Source organism: Natator depressus, chromosome 6, assembly GCF_965152275.1.
Source record: "Natator depressus isolate rNatDep1 chromosome 6, rNatDep2.hap1, whole genome shotgun sequence".
Taxonomy (NCBI): Eukaryota; Metazoa; Chordata; order Testudines; family Cheloniidae; genus Natator; species Natator depressus.
In genome coordinates this window covers 2,996,195-3,015,772 of record NC_134239.1, presented here as the reverse complement: position 1 = coordinate 3,015,772, position 19,578 = coordinate 2,996,195, and the positions used below count along the sequence as shown (strand labels likewise).

The 19,578-nt window shown below is 57.9% G+C and overlaps 1 protein-coding gene across 1 annotated transcript in view; it reads left to right on the top strand.

The window, feature by feature from the left end:
• Positions 1-2,807: 2,807 nt before the first annotated feature.
• Positions 2,808-19,578, top strand: part of LOC141988885 (uncharacterized) — a 29,359-nt gene continuing 12,588 nt past the window's right edge. Inside the window, 10 exon segments of the mRNA XM_074954944.1 lie at positions 2,808-2,947; positions 3,739-3,890; positions 4,035-4,126; positions 4,535-4,661; positions 5,154-5,252; positions 5,558-6,728; positions 14,385-14,590; positions 16,310-16,522; positions 16,720-17,618; positions 17,620-18,205. Coding sequence (XP_074811045.1) covers positions 3,770-3,890; positions 4,035-4,126; positions 4,535-4,661; positions 5,154-5,252; positions 5,558-6,728; positions 14,385-14,590; positions 16,310-16,522; positions 16,720-17,618; positions 17,620-18,205 — 3,514 coding nt within the window. The 5' untranslated portion in view covers positions 2,808-2,947; positions 3,739-3,769.

Below are 19,578 nucleotides of genomic sequence, written 5' to 3'. Positions count from 1 at the left end.
CTCGGGGCAGTCTCTGGGCTCCCCCCAATTGAAGAGGGGAAGCTCAGCCCCCACTCCACCCCCCCTAATTTAGGGATCTAGCCGGGGGGAGGGGTCCTGCGCTGCTCCAAGCCCCCCCACACACATATGGGGGCGGGGCCTAAGCTGCCTTCCTCGTTTCCCCCTCCCCCCACTCGGGCTGGCTCGTGCGGGGGGGGAGGGGCTGTCCCAGCGCCCCCTAAAATTGCAGAGAGGGGGAGGGGTGCAGCTCCTGGGACGGGGGGGCTTGGCCCCAAGGCTGCTGCTCTTCTGCTGCGGCTGCTGCTGCTGCCCCCTCCTGTAGCCTGGCTCATCCCCCTCCCCTCCCCCTCTCAACCCCGCAAACACACAAAACCCATCATGGCGGCCCGGAGCCAGCCCAGGCCCGCGCGCCGCCTCATGGGAGACGTAGTTCTCCGGCCTCCAGGCCGCGTTCGCTTTAAAGGGAGGACGTGCGTGTTTGGACTACAAGTGTCATGGCGGCGCAGGGAGGCCGGACCCGCGCCACGCCTCATGGGAGATGTAGTTCCCCAGCCCCTCCTCTGAGGCACGTTCATGTCTGTGGGGAAGGGGCCAATGTTTGGACTACAAGTGTCATGGCGGCGCAGGGAGGCTGGGCTCTCGCGCTGCCTCCTGGGAGATGTAGTTTCCTTTACTACCCCCCGAGCCCTGGTGTTTTCCAATGAGGGAAAGGGGTGTTTAGACCCAAAATGTCATGGCAGCGCGGGGGATGTGGTCCTCGCGCTGCCTCATGGGAGATATATTTCCCCACCCCACTGAGCCCATTTATGTCCAGGAGGAGGGCATGTTTGGACTCCAAGTGTCATGGCGGCACACAGCAACGGCTCATGGGAAATGTAGTTCCTCAGCTGCCCAAGTCCCTTTCATTTCTAAGAGAAAGGGGACATGTTTGGACTTCAAGTGCCATGGAGGCATGAGGAGGGGGATGCGCAATGCCTCGTGGGAAATGTAGTTTTACACCCACACCCACACACCTTAAAAGAATCCCCTTTGTTCTTCTAGAAAAGTGGGAGATGTTTCAATTACAACTGTCATTGCAGTGCAGCCAGGCTCATGCCTGAAACGGCCTCATGGGAAATGTGGTCCTCACGCCTGGACTACAACTAACATGGCGGAGCTGCCCGCGCACGGCCTCATGGGATTTGTAGTCTTCCCCCTTCCCCTATGATAACTGGCAAGCAAAGAGGCTAAAACTGGACTACAACCACCATGGAGGCTCAGGGTGCAGAGGGGAAAATTCCATGCAAGACCTCATGGCAGTCGTAGCATTTGCCATTGAGTTAAAGCTGGAGTGGAGGAGGAAAGGGCCTCATGGGAAATGCAGTCCAGTTCCCCTTCCCCAGCCCCCATTCATCTCAAAGAGCACTCACTCCCAGCCCCTGACATCCATCTTTACCCTACTCCCCTCCCAGAGCTGAGAATAGAACTCAGGAATCCTGGATCCCACCACCCCAGCTCTAACCCACTAGATTCCACCTCCGCCTGGTGTTGGCACCAAGACAAAATTCCGTCACCCTCATTCACGACAGCGGGACTAGCCAGGGACTAACATCACTCTGCATTTTCTGCAGCGTTACCAGCCCCAGGCGCTCAGAAATCATGAACGAAGCCTCCAAAATTCGCCACCTCAGTGTGGCAAATCACGAGATTTCATAAATCAGATAACATCTCCTGTGCTTATTAGTGGCCTTCTTGGTTGAGTGCCAATGGGGGTGATGTCTTCAGGCTTTTCTCCAGCAACACGGAGTAACCAATAATTATTTGATGCTTTTAAAGGCAAGCAGAGTTTTTCACGTGACTCCAGAAGCTCGAGGCATTATGCGGGGGAGGGGAACAATGGAAGATTCCTGATAAAATGGTTGCATGCGGCTCAGGGTCTGCTCCTGGGACTAAATTGTGCAAATATAGCTATAACCCTGACCTGAAGTGTCCCTCCCAAGCAGAGTGCTGATGCGACAAAAGTATTTCACCACTTTGCAATATCCGCTGACCCTGCTAATTCTTCCCTGCAGCATGTGGCTTTCAAAAGCAACAGAAAAACTTCATTCTGATCCAGTCCGGAGCGACTCCATTTTCAGGGTCAGATTGTGAGCTCAGTGACCCTGGTGTAAACCTGGAGCGAGCCGAATCTACCCCATGATTAACTCCAGGTCGTAACCTGGCCTTCCTGGCACGCTAACCAAAAATAACAATTCAATTAATGCTGAAACTCAAGTCGACCAAGGTATTCCTGGAATTAAAACCGAAGGCAGGGATAAGTGTGGGTCAGATCTCGCAGCAGGTGCTTCAAACAAGTCCCTCATTCTAGAAGGAAAATTCTACTCATTTGCAGCATGGAGGTCCGCCTGGACTGGGAAGGGACAGTGCCCCCTACTGAGCCCTGCCCCACTCCCTGCAGCACAGCGCCCCCTAGCGCCGCACTGGGGCATCGGGGCCGGCCCTGGCTGCCCGGGGAGAGCGCCCCCTGCTGAGCCCCCGCTCCCTGCAGCACAGCGCCCCCTAGCGCCGCGCTGGGGCATCGGGGCCGGCCCTGGCTGCCCGGGGAGAGCGCCCCCTGCTGATCCCCCGCTCGCAGCAGCACAGCGCCCCCTAGCGCCGCACTGGGGCCTGCTAGGGGAGAACGCCCCCTGCTGATCCCCCGCTCCCACCAGCACAGCGCCCCCTAGCGCTGCACTGGGGCGTCGGGGCCGGCCCTGGCTGCCCGGGGAGAGCGCTCCTTCTCTCCACAGCCGAGTGAAGGGTTAATACGACCGATCACTAGAAGCCTAGACAGGACCAGGCGGGTCTTCTCTGGGGGGAACGAAATAACAAAGGGACCTTCCGCTTCCTTCCACTCCCCCCACAGTCCAGGCAGCTGGGGGGGGGGGAAGGGGTCGATCCCCAGTCTCCCCTAGCCCCGGGCAAGCAGGTACGTGGGTGCAGACAGGGTACCTCTACACCCTGCATGGGGGATGCGTGCATTGATTTGCTCGTCAATTGCATGGTGCAGATGAAGCAGAGGGAGGTGGGATGGGATGGGGGGAGGTCGGAGAGGACCCCGCGTTCCCCAGCACCCCCTGAGCTCTGCCCCTCTGGATCGGGGCCCCACCAAGGAGGATCGAACCCCCAATCCCTGGAGTCCGGGACATCTGGGGAGGGAGCTGAGCCCAGCAGGGTCACCCCCATGCCATCAGCTCTGGGGGTGCGTGGGGGGGAGGGGGATGTGCAGGGTCCCCCCGACCCAGCCAGCTCTGAGGGTGCATGGGGGAGGTGTGCAGGGTCCCCCCAACCCAGCCAGCTCTGGGGGTGCATGGGGGGTGAGGGGTGTGTGCAGGGTCCCCCCAACCCAGTCAGCTCTGAGTGCACGGGGGAAAGGTGTGTGCAGAGTCCCCCCAACCCAGCCAGCTCTGGTGGTGCATGAGAGGAGGGGGGTCTGTGCAGGGTCCCCCCAACCCAGCTAGTTCTGGGGGTACATGGGGTGAGGCGTGTGTATGGGATCCCCCCAACTCAGATAGCTCTGGGGTTGCATGGGGGGAGGGGTGGGTGCCGGGTCCCCCCAACCCAGATAGCCCTGGGGGTGCATGGGAGGAGGGGGTCTGTGTAGGGTCCCCCCAGTTCCACCAGCTCTGGTGGCGCACAGTGAGAGGGGACATCTGTGCAGCTGAAGACCGCAGGGTTCCCCCCACACACACCCATCCCCATATTTTGGGTGGGTTGCAGATGACAGTTAGTGGGACGGACAGCAGTGAAGATGGACTCCCCCCGAGGACTGTGGGAGGCAAGGAGGCTGCACCCCAATCCTGCACCCCAAGAGGAGGCAGGGCCAAGCCAATGGCCAGAAGCCCAGGACCAGGAGCCCCACATGTTACAAGGTAGGGCTCACTGTTTGCGGGGGGGGGGGTCTCCCCAGCAGGGGTCACTCTCCTTGAGGCGGAGGGGCTCTGGGGGGACCCCAGGACTGAAAGGGAGGGTTGGTTCCCCTGGGGTCTCCTAAACGACTCGCTCTTCTCTCTCAGATCTCACACGCCCCCAGGTGTCTCTGCCTAGCTCGGAGAGGCGTGAGCCGCAGCGGGGCCCGGCTGACCCGCCCTGGGAGCCTGGCGTCCAGGTGGGTCGTGGGGCTGGCCGGGTTCCTGGGAAGAGGAGACTGGCCTAGATTCTGGTCTCAGTGACCCCAGTGTACGTCTGGGGTGGGGCAGGAGTGAGCAGGCGAGATACCGGGCGAGCTGGGCCCCTGGGTCTGAACTGGGGCGAGATACCAGGCTCGATGGATGTATGGGTCTGTTGCTATGAGTGTTGCTAGGAAGTGAGGCTGCTGGGATATTCCCACAATGCACTGGGGCACGTGGGCCTGGGCAGCCCAGGGGCCGCTGCTGGGATATTCCCACAATGCACCGGTGCAGCATGAGGGTGTCTGCCCAGATATTCCCAGAAGGCGGCTGGGCACTGGCCAGCTCCACCCCTCAGAGAGCAGGGGTGTGGCCGCGGCGCCCAGTCGGGTCCCTTGCGGTTCCAGGCGCCAGTAACGTTCGAAGAGGTGGCCGTGTATTTCACCGAGGAGGAGTGGCGTCTCCTGGACGAAGGGCAGAGGCGGCTCTACAGGGATGTCATGCTGGAGAACTACACCAACCTAAGCTTCCTGGGTGAGGGTCCGCTTCCCCGCGGGGACAGGAGCTGGGCAAGACAGTCCCGGGCTCTAACCACTAGACCCCACTCCCACCCAGAGCTGGGGATAGAAATCAGGAGTCCTGGTTCCCAGCCCCCCCTGCTCTAACCCACTAAACCCCACTCCCCTCCCAGAGCTGGGGAGAGAACCCAGGAGTTCTGGCTTCCAGACAACCCCCATCACTCTATCGTTTTACTCTATACTAAGTATTTCACCAATGGAATGATCTATCTCTCTATCTCTCTATCCGCATATCTATCTATCTATCCATCTATCCCATGCCTCTCTTTCTCTCTCTCTTTCTCTCTTTCTCTCTCTCTTTCTAATACCCTAGGCCGATCTCTCTCCATTAACACATCCCCCAGCCGAGCCAACTCGGCCCCCTCCGGGAGCTGAATTCCGCTCTCTGCTTTCCTAGTCGCTCCGGTCTGGTCTGGAGTCTCACTTGATCTTATCCCACCGCTGGCAGGATTCCCGGTCCCCAAACCGGCCGTGATCTCCCGGATGGAGCGAGGGGAAGAGCCGTGCGTCCCGGATCTCCAGGGCTCTGAGCGGAGGGAGATCCCAGGTGAGGAGTGAATGACACCAGCTCGGCGACCGTCCGGGAGTGAAGGGGAAAGTTTGCCCGGTCTCACTGAGTGTCACCCCCAGTGGGTGCCCGAGCCCTGTGGCAGGAGCCCGTCCCTCCCGCAGCCTTTGAGGGCTCAGCTGGGTCACTGGGGCAGAACCAGCCCCTCTGCTCCCCTTGGGGGGGAGGTTCGGGGAGGAGGTTCCTGCCCATTGGGTTTTCTATTTAGTCACCAACCCCTTTGCTGCCCGCTCTGTCTGCAGCGCAGGGAACGAGCCCTGGCTGGAGTCTCTCTCTCCCCCCAGCAGGTGCCAGGACGGCGAGTGAGAATCCCCAGCAGAGAGTGGATCTGCGTGGGACATTCCCGTGGAGCTCGCAAGAGGACATATCCCAGAATCCTCTAGGAGCTGATCTGTGCGGGCAGTTTTCAGGGCGATCCAAAGAGGACATATCCCAGCGTCCCTTGAGAGGAGATCCATGCAGGCTGTCCTCCACCCAGCAACCCAGAAGGGCCCATCCAGGGGCGGGAGCGGGGGGCCGCCTGGACCCGCCCAGGGGCCCCCGGCGCGGGGAGCGACCCACCATCTGCGGCGAGTGCGGGAAGGGCTTCCTGCAGAACTCGGACCTGGTGAAGCACCTTCGCACCCACACGGGCGAGAGGCCCTACAAGTGCACCCAGTGCGGGAAAAGCTTCACCCAGAGCTCGGCCCTGACCCAGCACCTCCGCACCCACACGGGCGAGCGCCCCTACCCCTGCCCCCAGTGCGGGAAGAGCTTCACCGAGAGCTCCACCCTGGCCCAGCACCGGCGCACCCACACCGGCGAACGGCCCTACCGCTGCCACCAATGCGGCAAGGCCTTCAGCCTCAGCTCCACCCTGAAGAAGCACCAGCGCACCCACACCGGCGAGCGGCCCTACGTGTGCGAGGCGTGCGGGAAGAGCTTCGCCGAGAGCTCCCACCTGGCCAACCACCGGCGCGTCCACACTGGGGAGCGGCCCTACCGGTGCAAGGAGTGCGGCCGGGGCTTCAACCACACCTCCACCCTCTTCAAGCACCAGCGTGTCCACACCGGCGAGCGGCCCTACCCCTGCGGGGACTGCGGCAAGGCCTTCAGCTGGACCACAGCCCTCAAGCAGCACCAGCGGGTCCACACGGGCGCCAAGCCGTACCGGTGCAGGGAGTGCGGCAAGGCCTTCAGCTGGAGCTCCACCCTCAACCAGCACCGGCAGGTCCACTCCGGGGAGAAGCCCCACGTCTGCCCCGAGTGCGGCCGCGCCTTCGCCCGCAGCTCCCACCTGGCACAGCACCGGCTGGTGCACTCCGGGGAGAAGCCGTTCCAATGCGGGCAGTGCCCACGGGGCTTCATCCAGAACGCCCACCTGGTGTCCCACCGCCGGCTGCACGCCGCCCCCGCCGGGTCGCCCCAGGGCCAGGAGGAGGGCCCCGGCGACCGGGGCCGGGTTCAGCTCCCCCCGTGAGCCCGCTGCTCCCCGCTCGCCAGCCCTGGCTTGGGTGTACCTGCGCTGCACACCCTGGCATAAGTTAGAACAGCTTCAGAGCTTCTGCTGGCCACGCCCCCTCCTTCTCAGGCCCCACCCCCTCAGATGCCCCTCCTTCTCAGGCCCCACCCCCTCAGATGCCCCACCCACGTTGGCCCTGCCCTAAAACATGCCACTCCTACCCAGGCTTTGCCCCCTAAAATGCTCTGAAATGCACCCCCTGCCTAGGCCCCACCCCCTATGATGCCCCCTCCCTCTCAGGCCCCACCCCCTGATGCCACCTCCCTCCCAGGTCCCACACCTGACATCCTCCTCCTAGACTCTGGTCCCAACAGGCCCCCTGCTCTGCCCCTTCCCTCCCAGACTCTGCCCCAATAGCCCCTCTTTACCAGTCCCCGCCCACTGACACACCCACTGTTCTGCCCCTCCCTCTTAGTCCCGCCTCCTGACAGGCTCCTCCTCCCAATTCCCCCTAACCACGCCCACTGCTCCGCCCCATACCTCCCTAGCCCCACCCCTGCGCTATCCCTTCCCTCCCAGGCTCCACCTCCTGGTGTTGCTCTGCCCCTCCCACCCAGGCCCTGTCCGGGACCCTGGAAAACGTTACAGAGACCGCCTGATTCTGGTTTAAGGATGGGATCTTAAGTCCCAGCTAATTAGCACCTTCTCGAACACTGAAGCACTGACATGGGGAACACAGACTTGATAAAGGGCTCGTCTGGCAAAGATCTAACCGGATCCGATGGTTGGAAGCTGAAGCTTGACAAATTCAGACTGGAAATAAGATGTAAATGTTGAAGGGGGAGAGGAATTACTTACCGGGGGTCGTGGTGGATTCTCCATTGCTGGCCATGTTTAAATCATAGTTGGGTGTTTTTCTAAAAGCTCTGCCCTAGGAGTTATTTGGGGGATGTTCTCTGGCCTGTGTTACAGAGGAGGCGAGGCTAAATGATCCCAGCGGTCCCTTCATGGCCTTCGTGAATCGATGGACTCCAGTCAAGATAAATCAATTATATGTTAGCATGTATTAAACCGATCGCGTTAAAGTCTATGTTGTTTCTCAGCTTGTTTAAAATCAAGCAAAATGTGTTATTCTAGAGTCTAGACACAGTCTAGACACTAGTCTACATTTGGGGGAAGGATGGATTTTTTTTCGTTTCCATGCCAATTCCGAAAAATTTTAAAAAATCCTTTTCCAGGGACCACAAAATTAATTTTTTCCCCAAATGTCCAGTGAATCAAAATGCCGGAAAATAAAATCATTTCGGGTCAAACAACATGTTTTGTTTGACCCAAAATGAAACATTTGGGGCATTATTTAATGTGTTTTTTACTCTTAAAAAAAAAAAAAGGCAAGAAAATTTAGAATTGAAAAGTCATTTTGAGTTAAAAAATCTACCCATTTTGGGGGTTTTGGAATTTTTTTTTTAGGGTTTTTTTCCCCCTCCCGAAAGAAGCTGGTGAAACGGATGCAAATCTTCAGTTTTCACCAAAAATGTTTCAGTCAAAACTTTTCACAAAACTCTAGATACAGACTTCAATTCCAGTGTAGCATCTTAGATAGAGTTCATTAGATCAGTGGTTTTCAAAGTGCGGGTCATGACCCAGTACTGGGTCGCGGAACGTAACGCACTGGGTTGCGGCGGCTCTGGTCAGCACTGCCGACCATTAAAATCGATTAAAAGTCCCGTTGGCGATGCTGCTCAGCTAAGGCACCAGAAGTGGCCAGCAGCAGGTCCGCATCCCAGGTGGGGGGGCCATGGAGCTCCGTGCGCTGCCCATGCCCCAAGCACCAGCTCTGCACTCCCATTGGCCGGGAACTGGCCAATGGGAGCGGGAGGGGGCGGTGCTTGCGGGCGAGAGCCGCTTGCATGTGTCTGCCTAGGGAAAAGATGAGGAAAAATACCCCAACATTTAAAAAAAATTGCTTATAAATAATCCAAAAAGTTTTTGCTTTGGAAAGGAAAATGATGAAGTTTTGGAGTAAAAAAAAAAAAAAAAAAAGGAACATTCCCCTCAAATCAAATATTTTTCGTGCCAAAAGTTTAGTAAAATATTTTAAAGACACAAAACATTATGCCGTGTTGGAATTAGAAGAACTTTGAAATTCTGGAATGAGACAACGAGGAAAACCCCAAAATATTAAAAACAATCAAACAGAGTGGAAAGGTTTGGGAAAAATTTTAAAGAAAATGAAATGGTTTTGGAAGGAGAACAATGTTGAATTTTTGAATGAAATGAAAATCTGGGGAGGGGGAAATATTCCGGGAGATCATTCATTTGTTGCAATCGGTGGCAAAAAAACCAAAAATAGAAAAACACGCAAATTGCATTTTTTCTAACAACAAAACCAGTTTTGCAATACCGTTAAAAGAGAAAGAGAGAGGAATTGTTGGTTTGAGAATGAAAATAGTGTTGAAATTTGGGGGGGGGGGAAATTGAGGAAAAACTCCCCCAAATCAGAACTTCCTGCCCCCCAATTCACAAAACATTCTTTTGAATGAAAACGACATTGACATTTTGCAATAAAAAACGAGGACAGACGCCCCAAATCGGATGTGCCCCAATCTTTTGCCAGACATTGTTTGCAAACCGGTCGGTTTGGGATTGAAAGCAACGGTCCTCAACTTGTGAGAGCAGCATCGTTTCAGAGCCGAACAAAGTTGTGCGCCATCTCGGGCGGACCCATCGACTTGGAGAATGAACTTCTCCAGCTGAAACTGAAGACCCGGCGTCTGTAAGAGGTGTTGTAACAGCCTCATACGTGGCGTGAGTATGGGCCACGTATGGACCCGTGGGTTACAGCTGAACTGGAGGCAAATGGCTACCTTTGATACCCACAACACCTGGTGGAAGTACCCCCAGGAGATGGACTGTGGACATCTTATCATTGGCTCAGATCCTTTTTGGGAAGAGACTTTTTTTGGTTCTGTGTTTGTACAGCACCTGGCACATTGGGGTCCTGAGCCATACCTGGGCACTAGGACACGGATAATCAATTACACTAATTCCACCAAGGATTGGGATGGGGAAATCCCCAGATGGGAAAGGACCTAGTTCATCAAAACCTCCTTTGGGGATCTGGGGGAATTTCTTGGGGCTTTTGATTGTTGATGGGGATGGTGGAGATGGGCAATCCAAATTCCCTTCCAGTGGGGCTGGGCCTGGCTCCGTCACCACCAGCAGCTCTGTGGCCAATGCACACCAGCTAAGAGGCAGGGTGGCCAAGTGGATAGAGCGCTGGGCCTCAGGATGCCTCAGTTCTGTTCCTGCCCCTCTCCGGGCCTCAGTATCTCCATTGGTAAAAATGGGACTACTTTTGTAGACTGCGTTAAGCTCTACCGATGGAAAGTGCTAGCTAAAGGTGAAGTATCATTATAATGCGGTGTGGGAGCTGGAGGAGAAGGGGAAAGGTTCTGAGGGATGTTGAGGCATTGGAGGGAGGATTTTTCCCCTCTGTGTGTCTGTGTGAGAGAGACATAAATGGGTCAGATCCCCAACTGGAGTCAATTGGATGTATCTCCGTCAGGGTCAACGGGGCCAGATCCTCAGCTGGTGTCACTCGGCCATAGCTTCAATGGACCAGATCTCCAGCTGGTGTCAGTTAGACATGGCTTCATCGGAGTCAATGGGGCCAGATCCCCTGCTGGTGGGAATGAAGTAAACAGATCTATGCCCGTTGATACCAGCTGGAGATCTAGATCACTGGAGTCAGATTCTGTGGAGATGGGACCAAAGGGAGAGGAATTTACTGTAGAGTTATGAATTATCCTGACCAAGGAACTTCTGAAATCAGGCCAGGCTGGATTCTATGTTTCTCCACCCCTTTGCCACCACTCCAGTGGGCTCCCTACGCTGGTCTCTGGTTACCCTTTCCAATTCCAACTGAGAAGCAACCCAGCACCGAAAATCGTCGAGCTGCCAGGTACGTCTGTTGGCATCTCTGTCTACACAATAAATCTCTTTCCCTAGTCGCCTGTTGTCTGTCTTGAGTTGCCAGTTCTGCGCTGAACTTGGCCGAATCTGAAAGGAAATGCCTTGGGACCATCAAAAGGCACCTCCTTGACTCCAGGGCTCTTCCACCGCCCAGGCCCCCGATGGGAAGAATGGAAGTGTGGGAGCTTTACAAATACAGGCCGCCAGACTCTTTCATCCCAGAAAGGGTGCGGCCAGTTCAATGGTGGGGTGGCTACCAGCCTCCTCTCTAGTAACAGCCTCAGAGGTGTTGTCTGCAGAGGCACCGTCCAGCTTTGGTGGGGAACGTGGAACTTCTTCGAAAGCCAATTGGGCCATGTCTACGTGACCACTTATGCCGCTCAGGAGCGTGGAAAAAACACCCCCGAGAGACATACGTTTCGCTGGAATCGGTAGTAGCGTGCACAGCGCCGTGTTGGCAGGAGAGCTCTCTCCCGTCGGCATGGAGCGGCTGCGTGAGCGATCCTACAGCGATGCAGCTGCATTGGTGCCGCTGTGCCGCTGTAAGGTCTGTAGTGTAGACATAGCCTTAGTAATTCCATGATCGGGGATGCCTCCGCCCCAAGGGGGGACATGGAAGCATGCAGTTGGGAGCCAGGACTCCTGGGTTCTATCCCTCGCTGTGGGAAAGGAGCGGGGTCTAGTGGGTTCGGGAAGTTTGGGCTGGGAGCCAGGACTTCTGGGTTCTATCCCTCGCTGTGGGAAAGGAGCGGGGTCTAGTGGGTTCGAGAAGTTTGGGCTGGGAGCCAGGACTCCTGGGCTCTATCCCTCGCTGTGGGAAAGGAGCGGGGTCTAGTGGGTTCGAGAAGTTTGGGCTGGGAGCCAGGACTCCTGGGCTCTATCCCTCGCTGTGGGAAAGGAGCGGGGTCTAGTGGGTTCGAGAAGTTTGGGCTGGGAGCAGGACTCCTGGGCTCTATCCCTCGCTGTGGGAAAGGAGCGGGGTCTAGTGGGTTCGGGAAGTTTGGGCTGGGAGCCAGGACTTCTGGGTTCTATCCCTCGCTGTGGGAAAGGAGCGGGGTCTAGTGGGTTCGAGAAGTTTGGGCTGGGAGCCAGGACTCCTGGGCTCTATCCCTCGCTGTGGGAAAGGAGCGGGGTCTAGTGGGTTCGAGAAGTTTGGGCTGGGAGCCAGGACTCCTGGGTTCTATCCCTCGCTGTGGGAAAGGAGCGGGGTCTAGTGGGTTCGAGAAGTTTGGGCTGGGAGCCAGGACTCCTGATTTCTATCCCTCGCTGTGGGAAAGGAGCGGGGTCTAGTGGGTTTGAGAAGTTTGGGCTGGGAGCCAGGACTCCTGGGCTCTATCCCTCGCTGTGGGAAAGGAGCGGGGTCTAGTGGGTTCGAGAAGTTTGGGCTGGGAGCCAGGACTCCTGATTTCTATCCCTCGCTGTGGGAAAGGAGCGGGGTCTAGTGGGTTCGAGAAGTTTGGGCTGGGAGCCAGGACTCCTGGGCTCTATCCCTCGCTGTGGGAAAGGAGCGGGGTCTAGTGGGTTCGAGAAGTTTGGGCTGGGAGCCAGGACTCCTGGGTTCTATCCCTCGCTGTGGGAAAGGAGCGGGGTCTAGTGGGTTTGAGAAGTTTGGGCTGGGAGCCAGGACTCCTGGGCTCTATCCCTCGCTGTGGGAAAGGAGCGGGGTCTAGTGGGTTCGAGAAGTTTGGGCTGGGAGCCAGGACTCCTGATTTCTATCCCTCGCTGTGGGAAAGGAGCGGGGTCTAGTGGGTTCGAGAAGTTTGGGCTGGGAGCCAGGACTCCTGGGCTCTATCCCTCGCTGTGGGAAAGGAGCGGGGTCTAGTGGGTTCGAGAAGTTCGGGCTGGGAGCCAGGATTCCTGGGCTCTATCCCTCGCTGTGGGAAAGGAGCGGGGTCTAGTGGGTTCGAGAAGTTTGGGCTGGGAGCCAGGACTCCTGGGCTCTATCCCTCGCTGTGGGAAAGGAGCGGGGTCTAGTGGGTTCGAGAAGTTTGGGCTGGGAGCCAGGACTCCTGATTTCTATCCCTCGCTGTGGGAAAGGAGCGGGGTCTAGTGGGTTCGAGAAGTTTGGGCTGGGAGCCAGGACTCCTGGGTTCTATCCCTCGCTGTGGGAAAGGAGCGGGGTCTAGTGGGTTCAAGAAGTTTGGGCTGGGAGCCAGGACTCCTGGGTTCTATCCCTCGCTGTGGGAAAGGAGCGGGGTCTAGTGGGTTCGAGAAGTTTGGGCTGGGAGCCAGGACTCCTGCGTTCTATCCCTCGCTGTGGGAAAGGAGCGGGGTCTAGTGGGTTCGAGAAGTTTGGGCTGGGAGCCAGGACTCCTGGGCTCTATCCCTCGCTGTGGGAAAGGAGCGGGGTCTAGTGGGTTCGAGAAGTTTGGGCTGGGAGCCAGGACTCCTGGGCTCTATTCCTCGCTGTGGGAAAGGAGCGGGGTCTAGTGGGTTCGAGAAGTTTGGGCTGGGAGCCAGGACTCCTGGGTTCTATCCCTCGCTGTGGGAAAGGAGCGGGGTCTAGTGGGTTCGAGAAGTTTGGGCTGGGAGCCAGGACTCCTGGGCTCTATCCCTCGCTGTGGGAAAGGAGCGGGGTCTAGTGGGTTCGAGAAGTTTGGGCTGGGAGCCAGGACTCCTGGGCTCTATCCCTCGCTGTGGGAAAGGAGCGGGGTCTAGTGGGTTCGAGAAGTTTGGGCTGGGAGCCAGGACTCCTGGGCTCTATCCCTCGCTGTGGGAAAGGAGCGGGGTCTAGTGGGTTAGAGAAGTGGGGGCTGGGACTAACTCCTGGGTTCTAGCCCCAGCTCTTCCAGAGATACCCTGTGAGACTTCTGGTAAGTCATTGCTTTCCTTTGGGCCTCAGTTTACCCATCTGAAAAACGGGGCCTGTCTCTCCCTCTCTGTGTGTTTGTGCAGCGCCTGGCACAAAGGGGCCGTGATCAGAGCACTCTGTGGGTGCTCTGGGGCTGGAGCGCCCATGGGGAAAAATCCACAGCCAAGCTCCCTGCTGTTCGGGGGCGTGCTGCGAGGAAGTGGGAGGGGCAGGAATGTGGCGCGCTTAGGGGAGGAGGCGGGGAAGAGGCCGGGCTGGGTGGGGATTTGGGGAAGGACTTGGAATAGGGGCAGAGAGGGGGCAGGGACTTTGGGGAAGGGGTGGGAAGGGGGCGGGGCAAAGGCGGGTCCGGGGGCAGAAGGGGGTCGAGCACCCACCAGCAGGAGCAGAAGTTGGCGCCTATGGCCCGGATCACGGATGGGGTCTGTGCAGCATCTGGCACAATGGGGCCCCCACTAGCCGTCAGCACCGGGCACAACCAGGAGGACCCTGCTCTCAGCTGAGTTCTGTGCAGCACCTGGCACGGCGGGGGCCCAATCTCAGCTGGGGTCTCTAGCTACGACAGTAATACACCTAGTAAAAAAAAAAAAATTCCGTCTCCACTGCCCCGAGACCTTGGGGACTATTTCCCCCACATCACTTTGCTCATGACCCTGCTCAGAGGCATATCTGGGGGCAGAGGACGGGCTGGCTCAGAGGGGTGGGGAATGGGACAAAGGGCCTTTCCCCTCCAGGGGGCGGGGGGTCCGATCCTGCCCCCGGACTGGGGACTGGCTGGCTCAGGGTGGGCAGCGAACGGGACCCAGGGCCTCTTATGGCCCGGCGTATCCCACTGCTGCCACCACGTGGCGAGCCGCAGCCCACAGCTCGCCCCCTGCTGCAGCGAACGCGTTCCAACGAGACGGCTCCGCCTCCTGGGCTTCTCAGCCAGGAAGGAAGAGGGGACAGTCGAGCAAAGGGACCTTCCCGTTCCCAGCTCCTCGAGCCCGCCCCCCCCAGCCCCTGGGCTCGGCGGCGGGCTCCCTGGGCCCCAGGGGCCGGATCGGGCTCCCCTGGGGTGGGGAAAATCGTTCCCCCCTCCCCGCTCCGGTGAGTCGGGGCCTCCTCGGAACCAGGGAGGGAACTGAGCCCAGCAGGGTCCCCCCTCCCCCGCCGCCCAGCCCGCTCCGGGGGCGCACGGGGAAGCGGGTGGTGCAGGGTCCCGTCCCCCCAGCTCTGGGGGTGCCCGGGGAGCGGGGGGGACTGTGCATCTGAGCCCACTGGCTGCAACGTGGGATTTTCCTGGGCGTGAACTGGTGGGGATGCACTAGGACAGGGGTTCCCACAGCTCTGGTTTTGGTGGCCGGCGAGGACAATTTGTCCTAAAATACTGAATTCGCTTTCGGAGAACCAAATACATCTGCCCGTAGCCACGTCCAGACCATTACAATTGAGCTAGGTAGGGGTGGGGTGGGGTGTTTTTTTTTTTTGTTTTTTTTTGCAGACTCAATAATAAAAATAACGTCCAGTTGTGTCTCTTCTTTACTGGATCTAAGCCAGCGGTTCTCAAACTTTTGTCCTGGGGACCCCTTTCACACAGCAAGCCTCTGAGTGCGACCCCCCACCCTTATACATTAAAAACACTTTTTTTATATATTTAACACCATTATAAAGGCAGGAGGTGAAGTGGGGTTTGGGGTGGAGGCTGACAGCTCGCGACCCCCCCGTAATAACCTTGCGACCCCCTGAGGGGTCCCGACCCCCAGTTTGAGAACCCCTGATCTAAACAGAATAGAAACGCAAATCGGGTGCTTTGCATGCCGTCTTTTGGTTGTTGTTTCTTTTGCTTTTTGGATTGGGGTGGGGTTTTTTTAGGTTTTTTTTAGATTTGTTAGCTAGTAAGTCTGGGGCTGTGAATCGTGATAGCTGTGTGTTTCTTAATATCACTTTGCACAGCACCGGACTTGCACGCTGGGAGGCAGTGAAAAGGGATATTAACAAAACGTACAAATAATCACCTTTCACAGCAGACTTTCTCAGCCCCGGCAAGCCGGGGGACAAATTACGCCTTGGAAGGGAGGCCAGGGGTGATGGGGTGGATGGGCGAGGGGCCAGGGTGGGCAGTGGGGACTGGGGGTGATGGGCTGGATGGGCAAGGGGCCAGGGGTGATGGGGTGGATGGGCGAGGGGCCGGGGTGGGCAGTGGGGACCGGGGGTGATGGGGTGGATGGGCGAGGGGCCGGGGTGGGCAGTGGGGACCGGGGGTGATGGGGTGGATGGGCGAGGGGCCAGGATGGGCAGTGGGTGATGGGCTGGATGGGCGAGGGGCCGGGGTGGGCAGTGGGGACCGGGGGTGGTGAGCCCGAAGCCCCAGACTGAAGCTGGAAGCCTGAACCCCACTGCCCCAGGAAGCTGGGGAACTCACTCCAGCTGTCTGCTCCTCCGGCATTTGTGGCTCCAGAGGAGGGGGCCCCAATCCATACTGGAGGCCCCAGGGGAGGGGCTGCTGCTGTCCTCCCCCCGCCACCCAATCACCACCCTGGAGGCTGTGGGTTTCTCAAATGCAGCTGCAAGAAAAGCTCCTGGTGGCCACAGGCAGCTGCATTTGAGAAACGCTGCACTTGGACGCCCTTCGGTGTAAATGACTATAGTGGAGATTGCACTGTGGGGCAGAGCTAAGGTGGAGGTGGAGCCCACGGCTGGAGTGGCAGGGGGCTTGCCCCCGGGCTCTGCCTCCTGCCCCAGAAACACTCAGACCCGCAGCGCCTGTTTGATTGAGCCCTCTTCGCTCTGGCTCTGTGCTCACGGGTGCTTTTGGGTTGTCCTCAGATCGGCGTTGGCCTATGGACGACCCCCGGAGCCATGGAGCCATGGAGCCCTCCCTGCAGCACTGGGAGGCGGTGAGCGTCAAGGTGGAGGGAGAAGAGCCCAGTGCCACCGGGGAAGCCCAGCAGGGGGTGCTGGCTCTGAGCCCCTACCCCGAGGCTGCATGCCCACTGGGCTGGGCTCTGAAAGAGGAGCCGGAGTTCCAGCAGAGAATGGGTAAGAAACTGGGGGTGTGGTGGTGGGGGTCTCCCCAGCAGGGGGCGGTCTTCTATAGGTGGAGGTCTGTAGAGCAGACCTCAGTGCTCAGATTGGATTTTGGGGCAGGACTGGTCAGGGACAGGGATTTTGGGTACCCCCTTTGCTTCTCTGCCCCAGTTCAGAAAGCCCGTCTGGGTTCCTTCTCTCTATTCCAGCAGGTGATGGTGAAAGCCTGGGATGGGATCCGGCGCAGAAAGATCTGGAGAAGGCTGAACTGCACCAGCTCTTATCGATAGCGGACGTCCCCCAAGTAGAGCTGGGTGAGGTGCTGTCTGGAGGACCTGAAGAAACCCTTCCCCAAGCGGATCTGCTTCGGACGGTCTCTGGAGGGTCTGAAAGAGACGTTCCACAACTGGATCTGTGTGAGATGTTCTCTGGAGGATCCGAAGGAGATGTTCCCCATATCAACCTGTGTGGGATACCCTCAAGAGGCTCTGCAGGGGAGGTTCCCCAGGTGGATCTGCATGGGATGCCCTCAGGAGGAGCCGAAGAGGACGTTCCCCAAGCGGATCTGCGGGGGTCATTCTCTGGAGGGTGGGAAGGGGTGGACATGCAGCCGCAGGGGGACCCTCCAGGGAGGAGCCAGGAGAAGCCAGCCCAGCATGGCAGCCTCCCTGCACCGGCCCCGGAGAAACCTTACAAGTGCTCGGTGTGCGATAAAAGCTTTGGGCAGAGCTCCCACCTCATCCAGCACCAGGTGTCGCACACGGGCGAAAAGCCTTACAAATGTCCCGAGTGCGGCAAAGGCTTCACCTGGAGCTCAGCCCTGGCCCAGCACCGGCGCATCCACCGCGGCGAGAGACCTTTTGTCTGCCCGGACTGCGGCAAGAGCTTCAGCCAGAGCTCCAACCTGAGCACCCACCAGCGCACCCACACGGGCGAGAAGCCGTTCGTCTGCCCAGACTGTGGGCGCGGCTTCAGCCAGAACTCCAACCTGGCGGCCCACCGGCGCACCCACACTGGCGAGCGCCACTACCGCTGCTACGACTGCGGGCAGGGCTTCTTGGAGCGGGCGGCGCTGGCTGAGCACCAGCAGGGCCATGCCGGGCATCGGCCCCTACACCTGCGGGCAGTGCGGCAAAGCCTTCGGGCAGAGCACCAAGCTGGCCCAGCACCAGCGCATCCACACCGGCGAGCGGCCCTTCCGGTGCGAGGAGTGCGGCAAAGGCTTCAACGACGGCTCCTACCTGGTCAAGCACCGGCGGGTCCACACCGGCGAAAAGCGTTACCGCTGCCCAGTGTGTGGCAAAACCTTCAGCCAGACTTCCAACCTCATCACCCACCAGACCACCCATACCGGAGAAAAGCCTTTCCAGTGTGGGGACTGCGGGCGTAGCTTCATCCGCCAGGCTCACCTGGCTGCCCACCGGCGCACTCACACCGGCGAGCGGCCGTACCAGTGTGCCCAGTGCGGGAGGTGCTTCTCCCAGCGCTCCACCTATGCCCAGCACCGGCGCACCCACACCGGCGAGCGGCCTTACCGCTGCCCTGACTGCGGCCGGGGATTCAGCCAGAACTCCAACCTGGCGGCTCACCGGCGCATCCACACTGGCGAACGGCCCTACCAGTGTGGCCAGTGCGGCCGGTGTTTCGTCCAGAGCTCTGCCTTCACCCAGCACCAGAAGACCCACAAGAAGGGACGGGACTAGGGAGGGATGCGGGGGACCGGCCTGCAGGAAGTCGCTCCCGCTGGGGCAGCTCTGGCTCATAGGAAACTGTGCCGCTAGGCAGGTCTTGCTCACAGGAAGTCGCCCCACTAGGACACGGTCTGGCTTATAGGAAGTCGATCCATCTAGTGAGCCTCACTCCCAGGAAGTTGTCCCATTCGGTAGGGCATCACTGACAGGAAGTCACCCCCTCTAGCATGGGTCTTGCCCACAGGAAGTTGCACCCCTGAGGTGGGATCACTTTCAGGAAGTCACCCCCGCATCCAGGTCTCTCTGACAAGAAGTTGCACCCCTGTAGGGTGGGTCTTGCTCACAGGAAATCACACACCCCGTGTATCTTGCTCACAGGAAGTCACCCCCTGTAGGGTGAGCCTGTGGCTAACTTGCCATGTGGTCGGATGAGATCCACGAAAATGCCTCGTTATATTAACGAGGTCTCGGGTCTAATGAACCTCTTTAGTGGGGAATGCGGACTTCTAGAGAATTTCTTCTTGAACAGTATAGATGGAGATTGTGTGTGTTCTTGTTCCCTTCTCATGGCTGGTCCACAAAATAGGATACAAGCCTGTTACAGCTGCTGGTGGATGGAGTTAACTTGTTTAGTTTGTGAAGTAAAGGATCGTGCTTTTATCACTGGAAAACCCAATGTTTGAACCCCGCTGATGACCCAAAATGGTCATTCTACAGTTGTGCCATATTAATGTGCTCAATGGCTGTGAGAGCGTCCTTCCTCGGCTTCAGAGGAAAGACATCCCTTTGAACAGACAAAGATGCCATTGGTGGGTTCTTCCATAGGTCACACCGCAACTCCATGGTGAGCCGTCTTCAGGTCTTGTCTAGCCACTCTTCTCGTCTTTGACTCTATGGTTGGCTGGAGGACTGGACCTTATAGCCTCACCAATACTATAAGAAATAGTTGGTTTCTAGATACTGTAAAGAGAAACTTAACTAAGAGGAGAAATTAGGGTCGTGGTTGATATTACAAAGGGCTAACGAATGACCTGTGCATGTTATAAGGATGTTACTGACATGAGCACCACATGTTGTAGATGGTTATAAGCCACGGTTATTGGCCTGTCAGGACTGTATAACCATCAATGAGCTACTGATCTAAACAGAGATCCGATCGTTTATTAATAAATGGAACCTTTATTATAAAGGGAAAACCGAGTGGTTTTTAGTTCGACTCCTTAAAACTGGTGAATTTTGAAGTGCAAAGCCCTATATGAGGCAAAGGCCTGACATACCGATGGGAGAAAAACATTTGATGAAAATGTAGGAATTGGAGCTAGTTGAAATATGGGGTTTTAGGGAGAGCAAAATGTTTGCTTTCTCCCGTGGAATATG